Genomic DNA, 22,267 nt, shown 5'->3' with positions numbered 1-22,267 from the left:
AAAACAATCTTTAACTCTGCTTCTTTCTTCCCATTAAACTACAACTGTAACTTTAAGATGACATTGGTCAAAGTGACTAAAGCTATGATACTAAATCCATGTCTTAACTGTACACACTCAACATATCTGCGAATCAAATAAGCACACACACACACACACACACACACACACACACACACACACACACACACGTTTTCTACTCCCATCCCATCAACAGCTCATCTCTTCCCCTAAAAACAGTTTCTGAAAGGGATGTGGGGCAGAGAAGGCATCCCTGGGGAGCTTAACTCAAGACTGTGCACAGAGGTTCTTCATTACACTCCTTGACAGCATCCTCCGCAATCAAAGTTGTATGTTAGGGATGTGTTTGTTTACCTTGAACAGCCATTTAAATCCTAGAAGAAATCCACTACTTGCTGTTTTCCCTAAAACACCATGAGGAATTTACAAAACAAAACCTGAACTCTCTTTAAAACTCCTAAGATGAAGCGGGCTTCAGACACCAGCTATCTTTAAGTAAATGTCATCTGTATATCCTTATGACCAAGATAAACCCAAGCTATGGCTACATGGTGCTTGCTGCCAGAGCTCAGCAAAGGCCCAGACTTCAAGGTGACTTTGAAACCAAGAACAATGCAAATGGCCTCTCAGATAATTACATGTTTAAAAGGGTAAGAAGAGAATTCTAGAAGCCCATATGTAAGGCTGTGTGGCCAGTGGTAGAAAGAAGGGAGACACTGTTTTCTTTGATTAGGAGAAGTAAGAAGAAGGAAAGAGTTGTAGGATGGAGTCTCAGAGGCATTCACATGTGGCATTAGACTATATCCAATTTTCTTGAGCTGTCAAGAGGCTATGTACAATTTTCCCTTTGACATCTGAGAAGTTCATGCAACTTCCTTCATGACAGTTTAAAATGAAGAGAGGAGGAGCTGACTCCCCTGAAATGCCAGCTGAGGCACGTAGCATCATCTAAGAACAGTCATATCTGTACTGTTTCCATCAATGCAGGAGTGACTGGTAAAAGAATATATACAGGTTACACAAAACAAGCAATGTTGGGGAGTGAGAAATAGAACGCAGCAGAGGATGGCATTGACTGACATCAATGGGAGGAGAGGCCAGTGTAGTCCAGTGAAGGCACATTTTCCCAGTGTAGGGGAACACCAAGGCGCTGAGGTAGGAGAGGGTGGTTGGGAGAGGGAGCACCTTCATGGAGGCAATAGGAAGGGGAGGGAACATGGGATTGGTAAGAAAGGGGATAACATCTGAAATGTAAATTCAGAGAATATACAATAAAAAATAAAAAGAAATAAAAAGAAAATAAAACACCTTTTATATTAATTGATCATTTTGTAATACTTGGAAAGTTACTTTGATGCTTAAACAAAACCAAAGATTATTCAGCTAGAGATATAAAATGCCAGCCTCCGGCCTTCCCGTCAATAAAACTTAAATGACTGAAAATCTAACACAAGACCAATTCCAGTGTTCTGAACAGAATACACACGCTGAAAAATATTTAATAAAAATAATTTTCAACTTTAAAGGATGCTATCATATCTTTCCTTCTTACAAAAGACAGATTTTAGAGCCATTTGGCTATCTAGAATTTCAGGGCCATAGTTAAATTCTGCTTGCAGTGTGAATTTCGGTCAAGTTGTAAACCCTTTCCTTACTCAGTCATTTTACCTGTGGAGGTGACAGTAGCTCCTACTCCATTGTAATGTTTTGAACTGTTCCTTCAACAAACTAACCCGGTAAAGAGCCTAGTGTCTAATTACTCCAAGTGTTGGCTACGTGTCCTTCTGTGCAGTTAAACTATAGGGTCTCCATTTTCCTTATACAGAATACTGGCAAATCAGTAACTTGTAACTTAAGAGAGGAATAAAGAAATAAAGGTGTGTTTTGTTGTTTTTTTTTTTTTTTTTTTTTTAAGAAAAATAAAAACTGTACTCTTTGCCTCAGAGTTTTTAAAACATGAACTTTTGCTAGATCAAGTAGTTAAACATTCTTGGGCCTTCTTCTCTGGGCAGGGTGTTCCTGTGCAGTGCTTTCTGGAACAAGCATCTAAGTGGGTCTTGTTGTCTAGCGATAAATAGCAATAGTAAAAACAGAGAAGCCCCAAGGACTTAAGCTCCTGCATGGCAATGCAAATGCTCTGGGGTGGTGCCACCCTATGAACAGGTCCTGAACACAGATTGGCAATGAATACTGGGTCGTGTATAGACAGGGCATTAACAGGAACGGCAGGAGAATCCATGTCAATAAAACTTTAAGATGAACAAAAATCAGACCAGATGATTGAACTTCTCAGGGAAGCCATTTGCTTATCATCTACTTCAGAGGCAAGCTCAGTTTGATGGGTTAGTGCATTTAACCTGGTCTGCAAACACTGTCTTCAGTCTCCCAGATAAGTCATTACTGATGGCATTACAAATGGCATTTTAATAAAGTGGTGCTGTTTCTATACTAGTGCATTCTGGTATAGATTATGGGACTCCTGCAGCTGCAACCATGGAAAGGAACAGAGTCAGTCCAGGGCCATCAAGAGACCAAGCTTCTCTATCTGGCTGTATCTGCTTCACAGATGTCTGGCACGCATTTCTCCCTGTGCACGCTGGCATGTTTAGCACTGTGTCACTGACACTGGCCCTCGTGAGTCAACACAAAGTGCGGCCGCTGGTGACAGACTCGTTTTGATAAGGGCCACATCTCTCCATCCAGTCACACTGCCCAGCAGAGCCCATACTTTGTCTTAAGCCATGACTGCGTTGCAGCACCAAACCTTCATGTATGAGTTTTCCCTAAACACTGTGACCAAACAAACCCAAATGCAAGTCTGAAGTTAAACAAACATAGAAACACAATTAGGGAACAAGCTGGCTTCCGGCTTCAAGTCTGGCCAGCCAGGGAGCGTGGGACGCTCACTGGAACTGCCACTCACAAACACTCCACGTTTTCCTTTTCCTAGAAAATGGTTTTTAATTAATCATTTTATTTGTTAACATTTCAAATGTCATCCCTGTTCCTGTTCTCCACTCCATGAATCTCCACCTCCCTTTTGCCTCTTTGTGGGTGCTCCTCCACCCACTCTCCCACTCCCATCTCACCCCTCCAGCATCCCCCTTCTCTGGGGCAACAAGCCTCCACAGGACCAAGTGCCTCCCCTCCCACTGATGTCCGAGGAGGCAGTCCCCTGCTATGTATGGAGCAGAAGGCATGGACCCACCATGTATACTCTTTGGTTAGTGGTCAAATGAGGAATCTCAAATGGCCAAGAAGCACCTAAAGAAATGTTCGGCTTCCTTATCCATCAGGGAAATGCAAATCAAAACAACCCTGAGATTCTCACACCAGCCAGAATGGCTAAGATCAAAAACTCAGGTGACAACAGATGCTAGCAAGGACATTGAGAAAGAGGAACACTTCTCCACTGTTGATGGGGTTGTAAACTGGTACAACCTCTCTGGAAATCAGTCTGGTGGTTCTTCAGAAAATTGGACATAGTGCTACCTGAGGACCCAGCTATGCCACTCCTAGGCATATACCCAAAAGATGCTCCAACATATAGCAAGGGTACATGCTCAGCAATGTTCACAGCAGCCTTATTTATAATAGCCAGAAACTGAAAGGAACTCAGATGTCCCTCAACAGAGGAATGGATACAGAAATTGTGGTACACAATGGAGTACTACTCAGCGACTAAAAACAATGACTTCATGAAATTCCTAGACAAATGGATGGAACTTGAAGCTATCATCCTGAGTGAGATAACCCAGTCACAAAAGAAAACTCATGGTATGTACTCACTTATAAGCAGATACTACCCCCTCCAAAAAAAGAGCTTGGGATACCCAAGAAACTATTGACAGAATCTAAAGAACATGAAGCTTAAAAAGAAGGAAGACCAGAATGTGAATGCCTCAGTCCTTCTTAGAAGGAAGAACAAAACAGAAAATACAAAGCCAAATAGAGGAGCAGGGATTGAAGAAAAGATCTACAGAGACTGCCTCACCTGGAGAACCACCAAACTCAAGTACTTCCTTAGAAGCTCTCCCAGAGTCATACAGATACAGATGAGGATGCTTGCAGCTAAACATCAGACTAAACACAGGGATTCCAATGAAAGAGCTAGAGAAAGGACTGAACGAGCTGAAAAGTTTGTACCCTCATGGGAAGAACAACATCATCATCAGCCAAGGCACTGGGGTGGAGAGGGTGACTGGGAGAGGGAGCACCTTCATGGAAACAAGTTGAGGGGGAGGAGAAAGGGGAGTGGAGGGAGAGGGTATAACATTTGAAATGTAAATACAGAGAATATCCAATAAAATTTTTTTAAAAAGAACTTTTCTAAACAGGTCCACCACCTCCAACACGACCACCACCATCACCTCCTCCTCTTCCCCTTCCTCCTCCACCACCACCATCACCCCTGCCCCAGTATCCTCTCTTTCCCACTACCTGTGTTGGGTAGTAGCCTAAAAGGAAATTGAAAGCCATCATTGAAAATAGGCATTGAAAAAATTAAAGTTACATATATGTCCATCTAAAGTATAGGCTGGGTCCCATGAAAACTTTATGTTGAAACCCAATTCTCAAAGATAAATATACTATGTGTGAAATGTTATTATATAGGTGTTCTCAAAGAGAGTTCAACATATATAGATTTAGATTTGAGGGCAGAGTTAATTTCTCTTCTTGTGTTTTAAAGCTGCTGCTGCTTTCTGGCCTCCATTGTTTCTGAAAAGAAGCCAGCCACCGTTTGTGTGCAGGCCAAAGATGAACTGATTTTCTATAGTTAGCTCAATAAGCACCCAATTCAGTATGAAGCACATTCATATCATAAAGTCTTAATCAAACTATGGTGTCCTGACAAAGAAAACAATAACAAAACACTCTAAGAAATATAAGTCACATGCCTAGGACATCTTTATCTTCCCTGGATCATTTGTCAAATCTGCTCTGTAACTATTTTAAAGCAGTGGGAGGATTGTGTGTGAAAGGTCCAGAATTCAATCACACACACACACACACACACACACACACACACACACAGGGAAGGGGAAGAATTTACATTCTCTCAAAGGTGAGGAATAACTGCATTTGTTGATTAGAGCTGTAACATGTCTGTAACATGTCTGTAACATGTTTGTAACATGTCTGTAACATGTCTGTAACATGTCTGTAACATGTCTGTAACATGTCTGTAACATGTCTGTAACATGTCTGTAACATGTCTGTAACATGTCTGTAACATGTCTGTTGGGTCTCTTGCTATAAACAAAGGTAGAATCCAACACTAAAACACGTGGCCACTATCTTGACCATCCCCCACCCCTGCCCTTAGGCTTCCCAACACCATTATGACCTCAGCTACTTAATACAAAAACAAATGCCAGTCCACGACTTAACTGTAAGCCCCCAAGGAATCTCCAAAATGTCTGGGCAGTTTCCGAAGTATTTAAGTGGAAAAAAAGAAAAAAAACTATAGCAGCTTGTTTAAAAATGAAAGTTGGCTTAAAACCTTGTGATAAAGTACAGTCTGCATTAGGCACACTCTTGGAAGACTCTGCCTTAGGCAAGCACAGAGCTACAACGGTGTTTATAAACTGAAAGTGATTTTGGGAAGGGACTTAGGCTTTGTGCAAACACCCAAGATAATACTTTCTTGTAGGAGTGATACTCCCATAACATATCTATAATATATGTGTGTGGGTGTATATACATATATACATTCACATATATACACACATCTAAATATTCTTATCTTATTCATTTATTCATAAGCCACTACTCTTCATATGATCTTGATTGTTCCCATTGTTTGCTTTCTCTGAGGCTACGTGTGACTGAACAAGCATCTCTAAGATGATTTCAGGTCTTGGCAACATGATTAACTGCAACCGACCGACAGAATAAACAGTGAAATGGTGAACGGTGCTGCGCACAGCTTTGCCTTGCCATGAGACAACAACATGGTCTGCCCTTCCAGGAGTTACTTAAAAACACAGCCTCATAAAAGGAGAATGTAGCTACTACTGTTTTTTTTTTTTTTTGTTTTGTTTTGTTTTATTTTGTTGTTGTTTTTTTCTGTTTGCTTTGCAAGCACTGATTTGTAATATTATTAAAAAGTTAAAGGCATATGAAATCATATGAATATAGATTCATCCTCATTCTGTGCATAAATAGTAACTCTATACATAATCTGAGAGAAAAATAAATTTTAATTTAATACATAGGAACTACTGACGTTCTGAAACCGTTAGGGATCACTTAGCTTCCAGCACAACAAACAAGATATTTAGTGACTCCCAAAGAGTTCGCTGCTAAGCATATGGATACAGAAGAGCAGGGGCTCATTTCCAGAATAACAATTTACTGCAATGTTCTTCTACATCACATTTTTTTTAAAAAAGCAGTCACTGAGAACAAATCTAGCACTTATGTTATTGGTCATAAGTCTCGGATTCTCGGACGTTATGGGACCAAAATATAATTTGAAGACACTGCTACTTAGTTCTACCTTCATTACCCTGAACCTTGTACTTAAAATGCAGTGGCACAGTGTGTGTGTGGGGGGGGAGGGTAACATCTTCCATAAAGTGGTTTAATGGGATAAGTATACAACCCTGATGCATAGGTGTATAGGAAAGCACAGCTTAAAGTGTATCTGTGATGGTGTCTCTGGATGCAATTAGACCATGAGGGTTCTAACCCAAGCATGCACCCAGGCATGCGCACACGCGCACGCACACACAAACCCCAAATGGATGCAGCCTTAATAGACCACAATATGATATTGAACTTGGATAACTTGATACCCATAACACAAGACAAAAGAGTAAAACGATTAAGAATGGTGGTGAGAAAGATCGGGGTCCTTGTAAGAAGATGAAAGCTGCTAGGGTGTGGCCTTGCGGGGGTGGAGGTAAATCTGGTATCTCCCCACATCCCCCGTTTTCTCTATATTCTGGTTAACCATGGTATGAACTGCTCTGTTCTATAATCCCCTCTTCCCTATTATGGATTGAACCCTCTGAAAACAGAAAGCCATCCCCCTTTGTCACAGTGGGGAAAAAAAGTAGCTAATACATTATTAGAGATATATTAGAGATGATTGTATTTCACACTAAAAAAAAGTATGCTAATGGAAACCTTCACTGATAATGAGAAAGTGTAATCTACAAAAAAATGTAAAATGTTCTTGGTGGTAGAGAGTCTGTTGATGCCATAGTCCTGAGCAATAAACGTTCACAGACAAACTGTCCTTTACCAGATATGCCTGTTTGTCCCTAAGCTCACATGAGCATAACAGACTCCCATCCTCACAGAAAATATGGAAAGCCAAAAGTGTGTCCTGGTCTAGCAGTGAGCCAAACCCTCACTTTCAGAAAAGGGTTTTCCAATGAGATAACGCAATGAAGAAGGTAAGATAAATTATTAAGACAATGCTTCCTTGGAAATGAATAAACAGCATTTCCCCCAATCTTGAGTAAGGACATAAGTGGTAAGAAAAGTCATACCAAATGAACTTGTAAGTACTTAGCAATTTCTTCAAATAGTACAACCGGAATTCCCAATTGAGGGCTTTTCTAAAAGGGTACTGTAACCAATGGTCACTTTTTTTTTTTTTAGCTCGTTCTTATGAGAACTTATTTTAAAGTGTTTTATGGCCCCCTATCCTGCATTTTTTTCCCTCATTTCGTAGTTTGATATAATGTCTCTCTAAATTATGTATTTAGTTTTAGGGAATCATTCTCTAGCAACAACTAATCTACTAATAACTATGGTGTCCTCGTAGAAAATTAACAGCACAGACAAGGACTCATGCATCCCCCTTCTCGAGAATACTTTTTGAAAGAAATCACCAACAAAGAGCTGGTTCTTTGTGTTCTTTATGGTGAAATGTGATGGAGGGAGAATTACCCTACCTTAACATATACAGTCCCACTGACAAAATATTAACTCTTTAAAGTTCTTTTCAAATGGTGTTTTCATACTGCTCTATGTAAACACCACCTTTGATCAACTACACAGAGCAGGGCTTGCCTGAATCCAACCTCACTTCTTAACTTCAATCCAGTACCACAAGGGACTTCTATTTCCCACCTGCTGGGATACAGAAAGTTCTCACTAAGAAATGGCTCCTGAATAAAGCCTATCCTGCCTATGATGGCAGAGGAACTGTATATTTTCTACAGAGATCTGCATGTTTGCTAAGGTGGCATGGAGAAACTGCCAAGAAAGGCAGAAGCAAAAGAGGGGTCTGTAGAAGAAGAAAGACGGGTAGGAAAAGCAAGAGAAATAATGGGGTTCTATGAAGAGCCCAAGAGATGGCATATAGCATCTTTCCATGGCAGAATGTGGCCAACACCTGTGTTGCTATGGCTCTCAAGACCCAGTTTAAACACTGAGCAATGTAGGTCCTATTTTATTGAGTGACTCAGGCCTGGCTGAGACAAATACTGCATTTAATTTATGAAGTTATTAGCTGCCCACATATTTAAATATTCCATCTTATTTAACATCCCATAATATTTTATCAACCTATGTGCAGTACTTACTTTAATGTACTTGAACTGGTTTTGGATCTACTGCATGAAAAGTGGTTTTAATAAAAATATATAGAATTATGTGATATTAGAATATTAGTCACAAAATACATTCAAGATGGTCTGCTACGTATACTTAAGTTAGAAAACTATGCCCATAAAAGTACATGGGTAAAAAAAAATGAGTGTAAATTTGGAGGTCAAGTACCGAGGCAGGAGATTGGTAAGAAATGAGATGAGATGAAAGACAAAGCTCCATTTCAGTTTCTCTGACTGCTGACAGACAGTGTTCATATCAAAAGTAAAGAGTGTGAGAACAAAGGAGGAAAAAAATGATTTAAGGACAATAGGAAAGTTGAAGCCAACTCAGGAAGGACCAAGACACCATGGGCCTGTTTCAAAGTATGTATTTTGTACTATCAAAACCATCAGCTGGGGATTTTAAATTGATCCAGGAAAGAAACGCAGGGCTAGAACAGTCGAACCCTATCAAAACGCATGAGTCGCCATGGCCTGTTTCAAAGAGTGGCCTAATCAGAGCTACGGATGCTTCAGACATGGTGTGAGCGGATGAGTCGGAGCGTTCTTTAACATAAAGATACTGAAAGCCTTCAAAATCATTCTAGTTACGCATTTTCACTCCATTTTTCTTTTAAAAAATTATATGTGTTCTCATGGGTGGTGCTGAGGAAGGGACATGTGTGGGTCACAGTTCCCATGTGGAGGTGAGAGACAAGCTCTATGAGTCAGTTCTCCCCTTCCCTAGGCAGGTTCTCCTCATGGTCAGGTCACCAGGTTTGCCTGGCCAGTGCCTTTGCCTACTGAACCATATCATTACAACTTTTAGCTGGCAATTTTGATGAAAACAAATAGGTATCTTGTGCCATTTGGGCCACAAAACTACTCTAAATAGTTAATATTGGTACCTGATATGAAATAAAACCAAATCTTCCTATTTTGACAAAGAATAATCAAATCATTAAACATTTCCCAATCAAAGGCAATTTTTCAGACAACTCTGAAAATTAAAATATCATTTGGAAGATTTGCATTAATACTGAAAATCAAAACAATAATCAACCATTTGGTTTCTGTTTATAGTCTTCACTTTCAACTGCTGTGTTTGCTTGTTTGTTTGGGCTTTTGCAATAAGCACTAATTTAACTATTTGCAGTTTAGCAGGAAATTCATTAGCAGTAACTAATCTCTAGACATAGCCATATGTCTTGTGACCATGAACTCAGGAAAAATAATGGACCTGACAAACATTTGAGCTTTAAACTGAATTATACTAAAGAACCAAATGAAAATGATCTTCCAAAATTACAAATAATGCTGCCTAGTTAAGAGGCATGGCAAACTGAGAAAACTAGCTGTGTCTTCAGAAAGCATAGTCAGCCCAAACAAGAAGTGTGCATGTCAGGCCAACAACCCATGCCTAGCATGTCTTGGAGAATTTACCATGCTGCTTCATTCAGCCCAACAGGATTGGCCAGGACACAGAAAACATCCTTTGACGCTTGTCATTTATAAAATTTTGCAGGAACTTACTGTGGTTGGGACTGTTTTTGCTCTATGTAAATGAGCATTTTTTTCTACATACATGTATTGCACCACATGCACGTTTGGTATCAACAGAGGTCAGAAGAGGGCATCCTGGAATTAGAGTTATGGATGGCTACGAGGCATCATATGAACTATTGGAACTAAACCCAAGTCTTCTGTAAGAGCAACAGTGATTGTCAGTGCTAAGCCAATTCTCTAGCTTATCTGGACATATTTTAAGTGATACCTTATATTTAGTGTGTAATATATATGTACACATTACATATAGTGTAATTATACTGATAATATAATATATGTTAGGAGAGGAGGTAAAGTTATGCTGGTGAATGCTGAGTGCCACTGTGATTTGGTTTAGAATTACCTAAGAGATTGTAAGACAGGCATATCTGGGAGAGCATAGACAGGTTCGCTGCGGTTGGAAGACCATTGGTGAGCAGCACTGTCTACTTGGCTGGGGCAGCAGCTTTTCCCTTTTCCCTGCTCAGTGTTCTGGCCTGCATTCATCATGGAGGTTCTCTCCCTCATCCCTTCCTGCTACCAGGATGTCCAACCCCACTACTTGGGACCAACTAAACCATAAGCCAGATGCTCTAAAACACTGGTTCTCAACTTGTGGGTTGCAACCCCTTTGTGGTCACATATTTACATTATGACTCATAACTGTTGCAAAGTTATAATTAGGAAGTTTTCACAAAATGGTTGGGGTCAGCACAACTAGAGGAACTGTAGTAAGGGGTAGCAGTACTAGGAAGGTTGAGGACCACTGTTCTAGAACCATGGGCCAGAGTGAAGCTCTCCAGTATTTCTATTACTTCTACTCATTATTTTGTTCAAAACAGCAAAAAAAAGCTAACCCATACAAAAATATTTTAAACCATTCATCATTTTCTTCAAGGATATAACTATATTTTTAAGGATTGTAGTGGTAAGTGAAAAATAAAACTCTTTGGGAATTAAAGGAATTATTTAAGGAGACTAATTCACAAAGGCCATAATATGTAATGAAATAAAAGAAGGAAGACATATCTGAGAAATATTAAACGTTGGACTCCATTAGCTGGCAGGAAAGGAAAGAAGGCAGAGAATTTAGGGAGGCTGCTGGGGAACATTCAAACCAAGAAAATGGTGATCTCTGCTAAGCAAATAGCCTCGTAGTAATGATTAAGCCCATTTCTAACCACTGTAATTCTTCCTTATCCACACAGAATGCTCTAAGTCTTCCAGGGGATGCCTAAAACCACAAACAGCACCTAGTCATAATATGCTGCCTTCCCTCTATGTAAGTACCTTTGATAAAGCTTGACTCAAAGACTGTCTGCAATGAGATTTACAATACATTTTAAATACATCCTGCAATAAAATCCTCAGCACGACTACTACTGAGTTTTGTGGGCATTATGATTATTATATTATATTACATTATTATATATTTAAGGAACAATGACTTAAATGTAAGCAGAAACCATAGACAAGAGGGAGGACTGTGCTTCCCCTCTCTCATTGAAACAGTAGTCTATATTTGTGTTTACTGGACTTTATTCACAATGCTCACATTTCCCAATGATATTATCCCAATGAAGCCTCACCTCTATTAATAAGCCTAGTATGTACTGAGTCCCAGATACTCCACCAACCACTTCAGTCCTTGCCTCATACCTTTCTCATGAATCAAGTCTTTCCTTCAAATCCATTCTCCAACGCTCTAAAAGCTACATTGCTTGCCAACCCTACCACTTAGTTGTTGAAGACCTCCAAATCTCTCAATTAGATTATGGAGATGATATTTTAATAGATCTCTCAGCCTACCCTTTCTAACTAGAAAATATGTCAGTCCTCTGCTTAAAATCCTTTAATTATATGGCACTGCCTAAAATGATAAACAGCAAGGATTACTTACCTACAACTATTTGTCAAGAGTCCTGTAATGTTCATTTCATGCACATTTACTGGAAAAGTGGAATTTATACTGAGGGAAGCCAGCTTAGCAATGGGATTTCTTCCATACAAAGATAAATTCTGAAATATTTTATTCAAGGTTCTTTGGGTTCTCATCCCTACTTGTCAATCTTGACCTCAAACTACAGTCTTTCATGCAGTGCCCTAACTATAGCAGACTATGCCTGAACCTCGAATTTTACCCCTTTCCACCCAGATCAGACTCACTTTCATCTCCAGGCTCATGTTCACCCTCGGACTATATGAGCTACCCACATATCGGTTACTTTGTCAAAGATTTTACAATCCCACGGTGCTCTGTCTGACTGTGCTGTATTATATTTCACACTAGATCACAGCATGTCATCTGTTCCTTTTAATAAACTCAAAGTGCATAAAGCAAGGCCTCCACTTCTCATATCAAACGCCTGTACTAAGACAATGCCCAAAGTACTGAGCTAAAATAACAAAAAAAAAAAAAAAAGAAAAGAAAAGAAAACCAAAACACGGGCATGAACTACGGCTGAAGAAATGATCAGTGTAACCAGCACATGGGTTTCATGCAAAGTTGCAAGAAACCTAACTGGACCACTGGACCACTGTGTTAGGCAATCAAGGTCTTGCATAAGCAATTTACTGCTGCAACAAAACCCTTGGAGGTTTCCAAGCACACAATAGGCAAAGTGATGTTTTGAAAAGATAAAGACTAGAATGTGATGGGGGGGGGGGGGGAGAAGGTTGGAGCCAAAGAAGTACTTAGTCCCCAAAACACTTCAGGTGTGAACAGGAAGGGTTCACACCTAGAGAAGCTCATTTCCATAAGCTGACAGATACCCTGCTTTCACTACTCTCTATTCTCACTGCCCCTGGTTTACATCCTTCCACATAAATCGTTTATTATATTTCGTATCATCTCAAAGGTTGGCAAGCAAAAGGAACTTTCTGTCTAAAGCACAGCAGCAGGGCAGAGTTAAAGTTTTCCAGGACAGCCATGCAAACTACTAACCTCCACCCCCTGAAAAGAAAAAAAAACAAAACAAAAAGAAAAAACCAGAGTGAGGGGAGAGAAGGCAGGCGGTGGAATCAGCACAGAAAGAAGACAGAAGAACAAAGTCCTTCAGTCCAGATGCTCATGAGCACACCCATCCCCAGCACAAGCTGGGACCACTGGGATGTGACCACTGCCTGTGGCCACAGAAGCTGATCACAAAAAATTACTCAACAGGCTTCAGAGCAAAGCCGCTTTTTACAAAGTTCACAGTCAGACACTCCACGCTGACCAGCTCACATGAGGCCCTGGCTCCCACGTTTTAGCAAAAAGGCATATTTCTCTTAACTGCTTCCTTCATCTGCTGCTAGCAAATTATATACTGCTCTTTAAAATTAAGATAGCAAAGTTGTTAAGAAACTATTCATCACATTAGTACCCTGATGACTTTTAATTGATCAACCTGATAGATATATTTACCATGATATATATATAGATATATATATAGATATAGATATGATAGATAGATGATAGATAGATAGATAGATGATAGATAGATAGGTAGATAGATAAATAGATAGATAGATAGGTAGATAGATAGATAGATCAATATTACAGGCAACACTCAAAATTATTTAGGATTTGTCCTCTTTTCATAACCTGACACTCTTAAATACAGTATTTATACATTTGGTAGTAACGGGTTTACACAGAAAAAGAAATCCCCAAATCAGTCTTCCTAACATGAAACAGTAAGAAAAGCAAGCTTCCTTCTGTTGACTTTCCTCCTGCACAATGATTCATACAGGCTCTATAAAAATCCTCTCAAACTATCAGAACCTGATCACCTCACTAACTGTCCGTGTATGCGACTTCTTAATTCCTATTCTCAGCTAGAAGACCGCACAGAGAGGATACAACAATGGTATGGAAAGTTACCGCCCTCTCCAATTGGCCTCTCTAGTGCAGAGTTATTGCTTCCATGTGTTGAAGAAAGAAAGGAAAAAAAAAGAAAGAAAAGAAAAGAAACCTCTAAGCCAACCACAATCCCTAAAACTTTTGGCGCTTACTGAGTATTGAATCCAGAAGGGAGATTTAAAAAAGAAAAAAAAACAACCCTTTTTTTATTATCACACCATTATATCAGAGTGGGAGACTTGTCACTATGGGACTGTGCTGGACGCTAATCACAAAGGTTGGTTTATAAATGTTCAAAGGAATCACACTACATATCTAAAGGTGTGAAAATGCTTCAATTGTTCGGTTTTGATATTTAAATATGTAATCACAGAGCTGGAGACAAGATCCTCAAATATACAGCACAGACTAATTTGGGAGAAGTTAAAATGGAGGGAGTTAATGTTTTCTGTACAGTGAACATACTGTTTTTTGAAAATCTGGGGCTACAAAGCTGAGGATCACAAACATGATCAAAACCTTGTTTTCTAAAAACAATGAAATCGGGGCCCAAGGACACAAACGCCACGGAGTTCCCTCAAACACACACCAGGGTTCAAATTTAACCCTCTAAGTCCTCACGAACTTCAAGATTCATCGTGTGTCAAATGAGAGGACAGGGCAAAAGAGTTCACACACCCCAAAGTAAGACCAGATGGGGACATAAAGTTAGATGAGGAGAGACCGAGATGCTTTAGAGGAAGAGCCCCAGCATCTCTCCCAAGGGTATCAGGCCTCCCACTAAACTTCTAAACTACACCCAATGTTCTTGACTAAATGTTTTCCTTTATTCTTATCAGCCTTCTTTAAAACACAAAAATCTTAGAAGACGATGTTAATAAATCTGAATGATTTCTATACACTGAACATAAGGTAGTCACTTCTCTGGTGAATTTAGCATTATTTCACAATAAGACTATTTATAATCGTGTTAATAATAATAAATAGGGCTTTATGAGAAAAAAGCAACAGCTACGAAGAGACTGAAGAAATGGACTATAAACATCTTGTCTGATGAGAAGGGACATCTGCAGGGAGTGAAAGTTAAACAGATAAACTTTGACCATATTCTGTATTCATTCTTCTATATTTTATTTCTACAGGTAAAAATAATCTTTCTATAGTAATGCCAACAATACCACATTGTCAAGGTGTTCTTTTGTGAGAGATTTAATTTTTTCTAGCAAAGTATGATGGGTCATCTAATAATATCAAGTATAAAATTTAAAAGCTATTTGGTAGAATGGTAAATTCTCATTTTTTAAAATTTTGACTATGGATAATAGGTTGAAATACACATAAAACATTTTTAGGCTTTCAAGCATTTTCAGATTTTTTTTTCCTTTGTATTTAAAAACAGTAGTTTTACTATTTGGTAATTATTTCCCTAAGCACTTTAAAGAATTAACCATGGATTTCTAAGAAATCCTACCACATATGTTCCCCATAATAACATGTGGGGTGCAACATTTTTATTTAAAATTCCATATAGAATGTAAGATTGTGTCAGAGTGACTAAATTCAGGGTCTTCTCTCATTTAGTTTCAAGCTTCTTTCTCCCAAAGAGAACGAAAACTTCTTCCTCAGACATTTCCTTTTTCTTCTGCCCAGAAGGCTGACTTTTAATACCATGACCCGGGTTCATCCTCGCTAACCTTACAAAGTACTCACATCAAAAAGAAATGTAGGTGTATGAATCACTCCAAGTGGTGAAAGCAGCTCTAAGTCACTTCAGTGACTCCATTTAAAACAACCCGTGGCCCCAGTAATGTGATCCGGGCTGCACTGAAGGAGGCTGTGAGCACCCACCTCCTGTAGCTGCACACGGGGGTTTGGGGAACAACTGTACCAGCCATGTCGGTTTCTTCTTAAACATTACTACTAAAACAAGAAAAAGCCCACATCTCTAGCTTCCTTCTTTATCAATAAGTAAAAGCAATAAAAGGCAAATATACTCATATTAAATTCATTTTCTTTGTTCTGTGTTTAATAAAATGAACTAAGATGGGAGGGGGAAAAGTTCTAATCAGATGCAAATTTCCCTACAAATTTTACAGCATTACCTAGTTCACCTTGTAGTTCACTCGTTGAATGATTTCTTTATAGAAACAGACAATTCTATAATGAATTCAAAATTTCTATGTTCCTCTTGGGGCTGTTGGAGATTCAGAAATGATTGCGTATGTATTCTCTGAGCCTTGATTCAAAATTCCTGGACAAGCTCAAGGTCTTTCCTGTCTTTATAAACCTATCAGGCACAGCCTTTAAGTAGCGAATGCGCATTTGGTAAAACGTTCCAGGTGCCTGTGAGCACCTAAGGAGTTAGTCAAGCTGGGAGAGCCAGGGTGTGGCACAGGCTGCCTTGCCTTGGTGCACCCGAGGCATGGTACAAATGTGATTACACAGTGGATAATCTCTCTGTCAACTCCGACCACCATAAATCATCTCACAGCTTCGGGACCTAACTGTGACACGCTCTTGTGATTTCTGCTGCTGGCGAGCTGCAATGGCAGTGTTTAAACTCTTAACCCCATGTTTCTGAAATGAAGATTTGCTAATGTATTCCTGGGGCTGGAGAGTCAGTTTTCCATAAACATGAGTCCACCACATACTATTCAAAATCAAGAGACAGCAGATTAGATCATCTCTCCAAGTCCACTCCAGTCTGAAAACCGCATTTTACACTACAGCACAGTACCAACATTTTTTAAAAGTTCGAAGGAAGAAATGCTTGTAAAAAGACACACAATCCCAAGTTCAACTACCTTCTTCTACTGGAGTTCCTTGTATAATTATATGCAAATGATATTTGGTACGGGCAATGAGCTTATTACCCAAGCAGTGGCCTAACCAGGGCAGGGCAGTTAAAACTCCTATCAGCAGCAACCCCCCCCCCCCATAGGCTTCAAACTCCCCAGGTACCAGGCGTCAGAAAATCCAGTGTTCCAGTGTCTTTTGCCAGTTCTGCCTCTGGCTTGAAATAACATCTGAGAACTACAGTGATTATTCCCGCAGCCTCGTTTTAAAAAGATTAGGTACATTATGGTACTCAACAATTAGCATGTAGCATAATGCAAACCAAGTACTCAAGACACATAAATGGTAGTGGGTAAAAGGATGCAAAGCACCAAAATGCAAATATTGTGTCGGCACCAACAGACGACAAAACGGCTCAAGTTTTGCTGCATATAATTATGACTTAGATTTGGTTTTTAGTTATTTTGCTTAAATCTGTTTCCATAGTATTATAAAAAAAAACTATGTAATTTTACTAACTAGCACATAAACTATTTTATTAGAAAAATTCATTTGCTGATTAAAAATTTAAAACTTAGCTCACAACATTATTCTTTCACTGTGACAACTATGAAACTGTTAACCCCATGCTTACCTTCTCTACAAAGACAGATCTTAGTAATTTAAGAACCATGATACCAGAAAAGAGAAGAAAGGCACTTATAAACTGTATTGATATTCTCAGTTTAAAATGAACGTAGTTTATATTTTGATTACTTAACTTTTTAAATTTGAAAATAAGGAAAAATATAATTCCTTCACATTGTACAGATGTGTTATGAATACATATGAATAAACAGTTTAAGTAAATTCTTCTAAAGAAGAAGTCTGTGGGGCTTTTTTCACCCTGTTACACAGCTTAAGTGAACATTATTTTAAATGAAAGTGTTTAATTCACTTCTCAAGTATTTCCAATAACATCCCTCCCTTGTATTACTAATTAAACTGATAAATAGTTTTTGAAGTTAGAGACTTTTGACAGATATAAAGATGAGTACTATACATTTCTAAGATAAATTTCATAACCAATCTATTTCATAACATTACGTTTTATCACAAGGGGATGACTGAATTGATATGTAAGAAAATTTCCTTTTCCTGTTAATATAGCAAATGCAACGTATTATATTAAATTTATCTCCAGTTTTTCTTCTTCCATAAAAGATTTTTCCACTTTGATTAGTTTGAATTTTCTTCTTTGACGATATAACTACACCATTAACTGAAGGCTAGTGCAGTCTCACAGGGAAATGTTCATTTCCCAACAGTGCATACTTTAGTATTCTGCGATAAGCAGTGGGTCCTCTGGAACAGACGTGCACAGCCACACAAATGTAAAAAGCAGCGCTGCATTACTCTACCTGGACCGTGGAGCTGATCTCAGACGCAAAGCCGCCGGTCAAGGGAGCCTCGTGGCTGATCAGCAGTCGCCCCGTTTTGATCACAGACTGAAAGAGAAGAGAGGAACCTGGCGTTGAAAAGAATACATATTTTAAGCATATGACAGCATTTTAATTCACTAATAAAAAACAAACTGCTTAAATTCTGTAAATAAAAATCAGAAAGCTGATTTTATGTTTAGTAAGTTGTTATAAATATCATTCAATTGGGTACATTTTAGTACTGTCAAGAAACTTGCCCATAGCTTATAATCTTAGCATGAAAGAAAAATGAGATTTATAACTCTGTGTAGTATATAATTTTAAACGCCTATTTTACAGGACTTTTTTGTTGTTGTTATAAGTGAATTACTGTTTCATCTGTCCATATTTTGGTCTGATTTTTCCATCTTTTTACTTTTAATATCCAACTGTTTTTTGGGATGTGGGCACATGACGTGTGAGTGCATACAACAAAAGTCTTGAGAAATCCCGGCCGTGGAATAGGCAAACACAAAAAAACGGTACAAAAACAGCACGGTGAAGGAAAAGCCGGTGCGTCCTTGAGAGACTTGCCCAGTAACAAGTCACTCTGAAAATGGAAGGCTCACAACCATCTTCACTAATGTGCACTAAAATCTCACTCATGGTCACAGTGCCATTTCAACAGGCAAAGTGTCAGTGATATATAGTGGCTCAGACAGTTGCTCGAGACAGGCAAGGGAGAGTATTTAGAAAAGCAAATCAAAACCCATGGTTATGATATCACAGCAGGATGCCAGCAGGATACCAAACTCAACAAGTCATTGCTTAAAATACAGGGTCCACATTAGTGGAGAAGAGGCTATCAAGAAGAGGCTATTTACCCCTTTCTTAAAAAATGACTGTTTCATCAATTTAAAATGAAAACTTTGAGCAAGAGATGCACGTCTAAAAAGAAAGATTTTACTCAGTCTGGGCAATCCTAGCTAGAACTCAAACACAGTGAGAGCAGCTTCAGCCAGCAGATGCTAAACCCTGAGGCATGGGCATGACTCCCTGTAGTTATTAACAAGTGACTAGAGATCATGACAGGACCCCTACCACTTCCACAGGTTTGACAACCAGAGGGACAGGCATTTGGCTTTCTATGGCTGAAGTAATTTGACAATTTAAAAAAAAAAAATCACAATTAAACTTCAAATGATGGAATGCAAGCATTCTATAATCAAGAAAAAACATATATGTTTCCAAAATATCCTGTAATAGATTTTTCTGCCTTGGTTAATTATCTTGAACAATCCTTTTTTTTTTTTTTTTTTTTTTTTGCCGGTCAGGTCTCTGAAAGATTGGTAATGTTGAGCCCTGCCAGTATGATGCAGACCGAGAAGCAGCTAGCGGCCACCCAAGCTAGATGGTGTCGGTTCCTGAGTAACAGGTGGAAATGAGAGAGCACTCTTAACAAGTTGCCCTTATCCTGAAACCCCAAACGACGTATTAGTCCTTTAGAATCCATATCCGGGGCTTATTTGAGACCAGATGACAAGGTTTACAATGAACCTTGAAATCCCACAGGTATTTGGAGCAAAGAGTCTATGCTTTCAGCAAGCTACAGAGTGGAAACTCCTGGGAAAACTCTAGCCCAACTCTGACAGCTCAAGCATCATGATATGCAAGTATACAGAAGCAAGGCCTTCTGAGCATGCTTCATGGGGAAACAGCTACAGAAACGCACCGCCACAACAGAGAACACTGGAGCCACAGAAAAGAACGGCAATATGGAAAGAGTCCCTAAGTAAGTCAGTTCTAAAGAGAGGTGACTTGAACAACAACGGCTCATTTTGTGAAAAGTAATGAGACATAAAGACCCTTTTAAATATGTGTGTTATTAGAAATACCCCTTCTACATGGTAAGAACTGGTTTCTTCTGGGAAACGGTAGTTACTGGAGGAACGAGGAAGAGATTTTTAGCCTTCTCTTATGTCATGAAGGTCATTGAAAGTATTTTCGGTAAATCTAAATAAGTAAAAATAAAGCAGAAGCCCTGAATTGGTGCTAAACTGACCAATTTAGCAACAGTTTGGTCGCACGTTCCTCAAGAAATAGAACTGTTATTGATACTATCTTAAAATTCCCTTCAAAAACCAGAGGAATCTTTTGATCCCAGCCTGCAAATGCAAAAGGTCACATTAAAACCACTGCAAACCAGCCTCCTTCTTGGACAGCTGCTCAGGCAGAACCATAGGAAACTCCTCGCTGAGACTTCAAGACAACAGATCCCAGACATAATGACAAAGAAACCCTTGGCATGAAAGGGTCGAGCCCAATCTCTCTGTCTGTGCCTAACATGACCTGTTGTCATCCTCAGATTAAGCATGTGGCTGTCAGACCTGTAGACACAATTCCAGAAACTTCTGAAACCCCTAAGAACTAGAGGGCAGAACAGATGAAACACAGCCTAACCTCACTTTGGGTGTGTGGGTTGGCCACCGCATTCACAGAAGTAAAAGGGAGCCTGGGAAGAAGAGGCGCACAGAAGCAATTATTAGACTCACGAGTGTCTTAGACACTGCCATGGCCTCTGCTCTGAGCCAAGGATTTTGTGCCCACTCTTTCATTTAATTTGGAAAGTGTTCAAGCTTCGTTTCTGAGGCTTAAAAATATCTCCCATCCTTGGAAAGCACTTACATGTATAAAATAAAGAAGAAACACGGCTATTGTCAGCCGTTCTAAGAATGAGCATATGCTGTGATTATCTAAATATAGTCTAGTAATTTCATGAGGCAGAACAGAAACTCAGTGTGGCGTATGCTTTTCGTCACTCATATTCACATTTTTAATTTGCTGAGACTCCTAAAGATCAGGTTTTTTTCTATTCCATCTCATTTTATTATTTTCACGTTAGTAATGCTGAGATCACTCCAAATGTACAGAACAGAATCCTATCTTTTGTGGCTCAGTTAAGTATCTAATAAAATAAAGTTTAGTTTCCAGTGATTTTACACCTAGGTAAAATGTAAAACATACAACTGCCTGGAAATTTCTTTACAAAGCACTTTCTTGAACTCTCTTTAAATGAGTATGGTCTTTTTTAAAGGTGATTGCCATTAGCTTTCTAAGTAACAAAATCACAGCTATAAATGCTAATACTTTTCTTCTAAAGAAAGGGAAGCTTAAAGTTTTAAGTTGTCAAGTTCCCATCTGTGGTCTGTACTTCTCCATATGAAAAGCCTGAAGTCCTTAGACAACTTTTCAGTATAAAAGCTAAGCCAATCAAAGCCAGGAAGGACCACGTAGGCAGGATTTTCCAGTCTTGCTTCTTTAACTTCTCACACTACAATCTGCTCCTGGATTAAGGTCTGTGGCACATGGGGCACCAGCAAGGGCTAAGCTGATTAGGACTGTGAAAAACATCTCCATTTTTCTCCATATTCCAAACAAGAGAGTTTCTTCCCTGCCTGTCAAAGCTTCAATGGCTACCTCCCAGAGGCTATTTACCACTTAAAGATCTTCTGTTGGACACCAGCAGCCTCCTGTCATAGGAGAGGCAAGCAAAATGGAGACAAGGAAGACCACAGGAAAACAAGATGCCCTGTTTTAATGAAACCCAGACTTGAGATCTGTGACTTTTCTCCATGGCTTTAGCAATGAAAAGAGAGCTAAGCTTATCTACACAGGATAGCTAGCACAATGTACTGAGTACGGGTGATACTGCAGACAAGCCAGACCAAACTCTGTGAAAACATGCTTAAAGGTACTGCTCATGTCACCTTCACACATTTATGCAAACATATCTCACATTACAAAATCCATATTAAGGTGACATAAAAATATACCTCAGCCTATCCTGCAATGGTTTGAGATAAAACTTGAAATTAATGGAATTTTAACATAGCTTTTATCTGTTAATGTAAAGCAGTTTTTAGCTGTTAAAGTAAAAACATAAAATTCATACCTCTATATGGGTCCTCTGTGATGTCTCCTACAGGCAGGCTAATGTCACTTTACCAACAAGATGCCAGTCTCCGCAGAGCTAAGTTGTACTCTGCAAAAATGGTCACGCAGAGGTTGGCTGCCCAAATGCTAGACATATGTTTTAGTGAATGTAGCCTTTA

At 39.2% G+C, this 22,267-nt stretch overlaps 1 protein-coding gene across 1 annotated transcript in view; it reads right to left on the bottom strand.

The window, feature by feature from the left end:
* BCKDHB (branched chain keto acid dehydrogenase E1 subunit beta) overlaps positions 1-22,267 on the bottom strand; it is a 159,930-nt gene that overhangs the window by 29,573 nt on the left and 108,090 nt on the right. The window contains exon 9 of the mRNA XM_080934641.1: positions 18,156-18,242. Coding sequence (XP_080790767.1) covers positions 18,156-18,242 — 87 coding nt within the window. The remainder of the gene's footprint in view (positions 1-18,155; positions 18,243-22,267) is intronic.

This window comes from Micromys minutus (genome assembly GCF_963924665.1).
Source record: "Micromys minutus genome assembly, chromosome: 21".
Classification (NCBI taxonomy): Eukaryota; Metazoa; Chordata; class Mammalia; order Rodentia; family Muridae; genus Micromys; species Micromys minutus.
The sequence above is the reverse complement of the archived record's forward strand: the minus strand, read 5'-3'. Positions and strand labels throughout refer to the sequence as shown.